Below are 8,163 nucleotides of genomic sequence, written 5' to 3'. Positions count from 1 at the left end.
TAAAAAAATATTATCCAAGGGGTAGGGAAGGGGGTGGAGGGAAGAGGGGGGAGGAATTGCCTAAGAAGAAAGGGAAGGGTGGGCAAGATGAAGATTAGACTCTGTCCCTGCTATGCAGTCAAAACTCTAGAAAAAAAAATCTTTTTTCTTCTTCATTCTGCCTTCCCAAAAAACACCCAAAAGGTGAGTGCCTTACTTGAGTGGGATATGGTATGTGAGCAAATATTAGGGATGTGGGATTTTGCTTTGCTTTTAAAAGTAGTATTAGATTTGAAATTATCTGTACTGTTTATTAAGGTTATCCAACACTTCCTATTAGGAAGACCCAGCTTTCCATTATTTGTAACCTTGCCAAACTCATTATTAGTATGAAATATTACATGCTGGATTCTCCTTCAGGCTGAATTCCTTCAGGAAAGTTTCAGACAAAAAGATCAGCTGTTTTCACGCATAAGCTAAAGGAAATAAATGGTTTGCATATATTAAATTCCGGTCATATTTCTTTAATATGCTCTGGCTTCCTCATGCTTTGAAGCAGGGACTTGAAATATGCCAGAGAAGTGCCTTTACCTCTGTCAAAATCTGCTCAAAACTCAACAAGTTAAAAGCCTCTGAAAGCTTCAGTTTGCAGACTGAGCAGCAGACTACAGAGAATACAGCTACTTAAAAAGGAACGCTAAGCCCACACTCCAAAGATGCCTCCTTCAGCGAGCGTACTCCAACTGTCTCTCACCGTTCCCATCTCTGATCCAGTGCCATGCTCCATTCCCTCACATTGCCTGGTCCTGACCAGGCTGTGTGTGCACAGAGTAACTGAGTATAGGCTATGGGACCAAAGCAAACATTCCCTGTCATGGTTCTTCCAACTGTACTGGGCCAGGCACCAGGAGTAAAATATGCAAGTTTATCTTACTTATACCCTTAATAGTCCACTGGCTGCAACCTAGGCAGCACAAAGGAGGAAATCCTAATCAAAATCAAAGGCAGAAGGGAGAAAGGTCAGAAGAGGAATGAAGAAAAAGAACAGACTGGGAAAAAACTGTTTGGAGAAACTGAGAAAACAAAGGAGAATTGGGAGAGTGGGACTTGGTTCATCAGTCAAATAAAAAGCTAGATATTTGTGCTGGGCAACTGGGAGACAGCTAGCAGGTAAGACCTTTGCTACCTGAGAAAATGTGGAATGCAGTTTGGGATTTTGGTATAAGCACCTGAGGCTAATGGGAGAGGGTTCTCTACTCAAAGATGGGGAGAAATGACTGAAAGTAGAAGGAGACAATTCCAAAGGCACAGCTCCATTAGATGAGGATCTATTGCTGAAATGAGAGGCAAAAGCCATCATAAACAGATCTCAACTGCTCTTTACCCAGCTGCCAAAAGTTTCCTCTTCCTTCCACAAGTTTTGTCAGAGCTGATATCAATGTATAAACCATGCACACAGTGACTTCATACTTAACCATTTAGACTTTAACATTAAATATATATAGGAAATGTAACAGCCTGCTTAGGGTCTGGGTTCAGACTGCACTAAAGTCCAATTATGAGGAATTAGATTCACATGTCGGTTATATGTTGGAAGAAAAAGGAGGAGTTTTTTGTTCATTTTACAAAACCCATGACCGTTAGCCATCTTAAAATGGAAACTGACCAATACATGTACTCCAGAAGAGAGTGATCATGTGGGAACTCTTTCACTGTAGTTTTGCCAGAATAATTATTTTGGTTTGCTTTGGAAGCAGAGTAATTAATCTAGAATAGAATGTCCAAAATGGAGAGCTATTCCAGAATGACCAATACACAGATGGTGCAGATTAAGTTAATTTCTCCAAAGTAGATAAGACCAAATGTACTTGGATATTGTGAGATTTGGGTTGTAATGCACTGGACAGAGATTGCAGATATTTAATGTTATCTTAACTGGTAGTCCTTTTGGTGCATTAACACAGTACATATGAATCTTGTTACCTCTTGTCAATTTAAAGGGTTCTTGCATGGAATATGTTTACATATCTGAATTAACACTTTAACTTAAAAAGAGTCATCTCCTCATTAAACACACCTAACATTTAGTTTACATGTGCTGAAGAATGAATAGGTAGCATTAAACCTCCTTCCTGCATACATCTCCATCTGTTTTTCTTAACAGAAGGCACAGAATTTGTAGCACTGAGAACCACAACAGTGCCTTACCAAGAGCATGGGTGGGAATAATATTAAATCTGCATGTGCAAGATCTGTCTCAAGATACAGTTAGAATTTTACCAAACTTAGCACATAAACCATAGAAGAAAGTTAGCTGTATTTCAGAGAGAATGTGCTGAACCTGGACCAATGACGGAAAAACCAAATAGCAGATATTAGTGAAATGCTGAAACAGAGGAGCGCTTACTGATGAGCCAGAGGAGTAACTTCCCTATATTGCAGACTGAGAAGAGAAGTAACTTAACTAGGCTCATATATAAAACTGTAGCAGACCTAAGTAATCTACCCAGATTTCTTGAATCCTATTCCAACACCTTTTCCACAAGGCTGTCTTTAAGGAGGGGAGAACCACATTCCACACCTTAAGGCTGCTGGAGGGATAAGGTAACAGTTGTAAAGCATTTAAAGACTACTATACTGTGTACCATAAGAATACATATAGACACAAGGCAGAAATACATTTGACTATAAAACTTACGTTCATCTGCCAATATATTAAAAAAAAAAAAAAAAACAGTAAAAAAAAAAAACCACTTTCCCCAAACCAAACTGCAATTAGCCTGTGGAACTCATTACCACTAAATACCCATTAGATCCAGAGTTTAACAAGATCCAAAACAGCACCAGACACTTTGTATTGGGAACAATAATATGCAGGGACAGAACTAAATTATAACTGTATTTACTCAAATATGAGACAAGGTTCCCCCCACCCCAATCACCATGGGGGAAAAAAAGCCCCTCATCTTATATTCACATACAAGGAAACCACATTAAATACACTGTCTATCTTTGAACTGCTGCTAAAAGCAGCATGTGCTCAGCAATGGAAAACAATTAGTAAGCTGATAAAACACAGCCAACACTGAGCATGACATGAAGTACATGGCCCATACTGGGCAAACATGCTGATAGGCACCCTTTTTTTTCTCATGGTACTTAAAAAAGGGCAGTTGCTCCCCCAGGAGAAAATGAGTATCAGGCCAAGTACTACATTACCAGGCTATCACTCAGAGAGGCAAGTTCAGACACCCGCCCCTAGTGTCAAAAATGCTGGAACCTTTTTTTTTGTAAAAATGTCATACACACAACCCTTCTAGTCACTGTTCATTACCTCTATATCCATCATCACTCTCTGATGAAAGGATGCCATTAAACTATGCTACACAGTTTGTACTATATAAAGGTACATGCCAAAGTGCTACTTTAACCTGCGTTTATGGAGAACCTGTGCTAAAACTTGCAGCAGTTTAAAAAAAAAAAGGTAAATCGTGTCCAGTCAGAGTGAACTAAATCTATGGGTACTATATGTAAACTATTACAGCTATGTATATTTCAAGGTCAGCTTTTTCAGATTTGCCTCTCACTTCTATGTGCTCAGGGAAAGCAGGGTCTGACAATAAGAAGAAAAGGACTACAAGGAGAAGAAGCTGGAGTGGGGCCAGAGGGCAAAGGGACTACCTGACCACAGAGATTTTTTTCTCCACTATAGCAGTGGACGGGGGGTAAACTCAAGACAAACCTCCAATAATTAGATTCTATACCTGGAAAATTATACCAGATTTATACATTTTCCATATATAAACTCTAATCATTGGGAAATTGTCTTGTATTTGAGTAAATATGGTAGTAAGACTCTGAGGAGGAACAGAATCTCTCGTACTTCAGAACAAAAGCCAGGTACAAGAACCACTGGGATTAGGAGAAAACCTTCCTGGGCGGGTGCAAATTATTCTGATGTGGACTATAGGTTTCCTCTGAGAAAGTAGCCATTACTGACCACTGTACAAGCCAGGGCATTTGATTAGAAGGACCACTAATTCCTGTGTTCTCTTGAAATATTAATTGTGGTATTATTGATTTCTGAACAGTTAACCTTTACTGTATTCCCCTGTATAAGACTAACTAGTCCCCCAAAGATAAAATGGTGGGGAAAGTTTTAAACAATTCTGACTGAATTTTTCCATTTTTAATACAACGTCAAATACTTTTCACAATATTTCATACTACATACCTGAATCATCAGCCAACCTGCTGATTCGCTCCAACACAGCAATACAATCTCTTTCATCATCACTGACTTCTTTCAAAGTATCCAGCAAACTTCGAGCCACCATTTGCCTAGTTAAGGAAAAAATAAATATCAGTTTTTGGAAGAAGCAATAGTCCAGTTTTGTTTAGTCAACATTTAGAGGGCTGAGAAGTCTCTTAGCAACCCTGGAAAATGAATTTAAATAGTTAATAATGTTAACTGAAATAGCTTTAGGAATACTGAAGGATTTTCAGGAGCTATAATAAATACCAAAGTGGACATTAAATGTAAAAACTCCAAAAAACATTGGGAGTCTACAACTTTCAGTTTACATGGGCAAGACTACAATTACTCTATCTTTGGAAGAGTAGTCAACATTAGATTTCCACCCAACTATGAATTACTTACTAAGATGAGGAAAACCAAGGCAATTCTGTCAGTGTTAATCATTTTTGTATGAAACTATGGTTTTATTTTCACATATGAAAATATGAGAACCCCAACTGATTATATTCAAAACAAAAGGTAAGCCACAAAAAAACCTAACGTCCTTCTTTCATGCCTATCTAAGCCATATACAGGCACTGTGAAAACAACACATGTACAGCTGTTCATATAGAAAACAAGTATGACATTAAGGTAAATCAAAACCATCTTTACGATCTTTAATTTATGTGAAATTTGTCTAAGGATAACAAGTCAAATTGATATTGGAACCATTAATTATAAGAGAAATTCAGAAGACTAGTTCCTGTCCACAACAAGTTCTAATCAGAACTGTAACCTGTTAGTGCTATGGGAGGCTCTAAATACAGTCTTCAGATATCATAGTTATTCACTAGTCAGTAATCATTTGAGCCATCAGCTTTTCCTTTTGTCAGATGCCTATATTGTCATGATTCTCTCTCCAAAACCATCTTGCTCGATATTTGGACAATGAAACAAGGCGGTGAGGGGACGGGAAGCAAAGAACCTAAATCACCAGTTTTGTGGACACCTCTATTCTCTACACACAGACCACCGGCTCCCATATAACTGGCTAGGCAAGTACCCCTCCATGTTAATGGCTCTTCCTGTGGGTCCTTCAGACAAGTCATCACATCATTTAATCAGGAAAGGATGAATGCCCAGCTAGAATGGACTAATAAGCAGTATTAGAAAGTAGGCATAGCATAGGGTTGCCATATTTCCAGTTTCAAAAAGAGGACACCTGTGGGGGAAGAGGGGTGTAATATGATGGGGTGGGCAGTGATATACCCATGTCCTGCCTCTGCCCCGACACCCAAATCACAGCCCCCCCATCCCTGCTGCTGCCCCTCACTCCCAAACCACAGTACCCTGCCCTCCAAGGCCATACTAGTACCCTTCACTCCCAACACACAGCCCTGCCACCCCGGCAGACACCCACCCCCCTTGAACACACACACGCAAGCCCGGGTCTTACCTGCCTACAGCTGCCAGGGCTTGCAAGCAAATGCACATGATGCCCCTCTGTGGCTACCCCCAGCCCCAAGCAGTTCCTTGCTGGAGCAAGCCAGGGAGTGCCAGGAAAGCAGAGGCAGATCAAAATCCTGGACATTTGCTGATACTTAAAAACAAACAAACAAACAAAAAACACCTGGAGGGAGGTGGAGGGACCCAAAAAGATGACATGTCTGGGAAAAACTGGACGTATGGTAACCCTAGCATAGCACAAGCATTGTTGGCAAATTGCAGTGCCATCATAAAGAGCACCTTTGGGGCTGAACTCGAATATCTTCCGAGGTCCCTTCCAGCCCTAATGTCTATGAAATCTGTGAATGCAACTCCAACATGTTCATTAAAATTGTGGCTCACATGCAAGCACCCAAAATGCCTTGTGTTTCTGGATCAGCAACCCCTGGCACGTGTGCCGTACACGAGGCCATTTTGCTCGGCATGCCACGGCTGGCCTGGACTCTGAGCAGCTGCTGCCAGCCATGGAGCACAGGCTGCCCCCAGCAGGCAGCTGGGAGGCTGCAAACCCTACTGCAAACAGCCCAAGAAGCTCCATGGCTGACAGCAGCTACCCAGAGCCTGGGCCAGTTGCAGGGACAGAGCCAGCCTCTTCCCAGTGGGGGAGCTATGAAGGAGCTGCGCTGTGGGCAGAAGCAGGGCAGGCTCAGCTGCGTGATTCAGGCAGTAGCAGCCTGGGCAGTGCTAAAGGGGTGGCTACTGGGGGAGGGTGCGGGGGGAGAGTTGAAATGAATTTTGTGGTGGCTATAGCCCCCCCCAAGCACCGCCCCAGCCAGGCTTTGTGCCAGCAACAGCTGCATGCACCCCTTTGGGAGGACAGCATGGGAGGGGCAGTGCAACCCCAGAGCTGCTACCAGGATTCCGGAGTCCCAGCAACTCCAGAGTCCTGTGTGCTAGCAGCAACTGCATATGCGCCTTGGGGTGCAGGGTTGGGGAGGTGCTGGGGCAGATGATGAGGGAGAGGCCTGAGGTTTCACTGCCTCAGGCCCCTCCCCTGCCATCTGCCCAGACGAGTGTGCGCAGCCACCACTAGCAGAAAGCCTGTCTGGGGCTCTAGAGCCCACAGGGACAGTGCTAGGGTGAGTTGGGGGTGGGGACTATAGCCACCCCAAAATTCAACTTAGCGCCCCCACAGCCACCCTTTCAGTGCCATCTGCCCTACTCTGAGCCCAGCCTCGGCCAGGAGCACCGCACCTATGTGGGCTCAGCTGCACAGGACAGGTGGCAGCCACAGTGGGAGGGGTGGCTATGGGGAGGGCTAAGTCAAATTTTGAGGTGGTTAACTCCCCCCTAGCACTGCCCCTGCATCTGGCTGATGGATGGGCTTCAGGCCAGGGCCTTGGCAAGCTATGCTGCAGCTCAAGGGCTGGCTCCCCAGGGAAGCACCGGGGCTGTGGTGGGCCCAGGGCATCATCAGGTTGGTCTTTGTCCTGCTACACAGCCTCCCAGGTGCATGTGCATGTGTGTGCACGCACGTGCATGTCTAGTTCTGTATGCATGTGTGTGTGTGCATGCATGTGTGTGTCTGTGACTGTGTATCTCTGTGTGCATGTGCATCTGTTTGCCTACATGCGTGTCTGTCTGCACGCACGCACACATCTGGTTCTGGGTGCGCACGCACACATCTGGTTCTGGGTGCGCACGCACACATCTGGTTCTGGGTGCGCACGCACACGTGTGCAGTTCTCTCTCTCTCCTTTTTCTCTATCTCTTTTTCTCTTTAATTTTCTCTCTCATCACAACATGCTTAACAAAAAAAAAATACACAACAACAAAAGTAGTATATGAAGTTTTACTTACTGTCACCAGGTTTAGAATGTTTACAAATCCTGTTTTTACAATACAAAAACAAAAAAACCCCAACCTTTATTATTATTAACTATATTAATAGGCAATAAGTCCTGCCACATACCCTCACCCCCGTTTTGTTTTTCTGGCATGCCAGCACTCCAGAACCTTACAAGGTAGACACTGCACCTTTTTTGGCACTCCGGCCAAAAACGTTGCCTACCTCTGTCCTATCAGAATGCATCGAGCTCCATCCCAGCAAGTCTTTGTCCCTATGCTTGAAGCATCCCTCTCAGTGCAAGTGAAGCGGTCTTCAGTGTATGGATGTAAATATAGTTTTAAAAAATGTTAGTTTAACCTCCTCTAATTATATTGGCCAAACAATTAACTGATAACACAGCAGCTCAGACACAGCTGCTGCTGGGAGCCACTCCTGGCTCCTGGAGCCCTTTGACTAGGGGAAGAATGGGAGAAAGCAAGCCCAATCAGACAACACAGCCCACTGGAGGGAGCACCTGTGAATGAGCAGCTCACTGCTTAATTAACAAGTCATCATTAGGCTGCTGGCTGTTTTTCTCTTAAACTATGGATACTAGTTGCCATGGGTGACTGGTCCACATACCCCCCCCCCGGGGGGGGGGGGGGGGGGG

At 43.7% G+C, this 8,163-nt stretch overlaps 1 protein-coding gene across 1 annotated transcript in view; it reads right to left on the bottom strand.

The window, feature by feature from the left end:
- Positions 1–8,163, bottom strand: part of PPP4R1 (protein phosphatase 4 regulatory subunit 1) — a 72,816-nt gene that overhangs the window by 46,058 nt on the left and 18,595 nt on the right. The window contains exon 3 of the mRNA XM_019525380.1: positions 4,214–4,320. Within this exon, the coding sequence (XP_019380925.1) occupies positions 4,214–4,320 (107 nt within the window). The remainder of the gene's footprint in view (positions 1–4,213; positions 4,321–8,163) is intronic.

Source organism: Gavialis gangeticus, unplaced genomic scaffold (genome assembly GCF_001723915.1).
Source record: "Gavialis gangeticus isolate Ggan-Ray unplaced genomic scaffold, GavGan_comp1, whole genome shotgun sequence".
Lineage (NCBI taxonomy): Eukaryota > Metazoa > Chordata > Crocodylia > Gavialidae > Gavialis > Gavialis gangeticus.
This window is presented reverse-complemented; position numbering and strand designations above follow the sequence as displayed.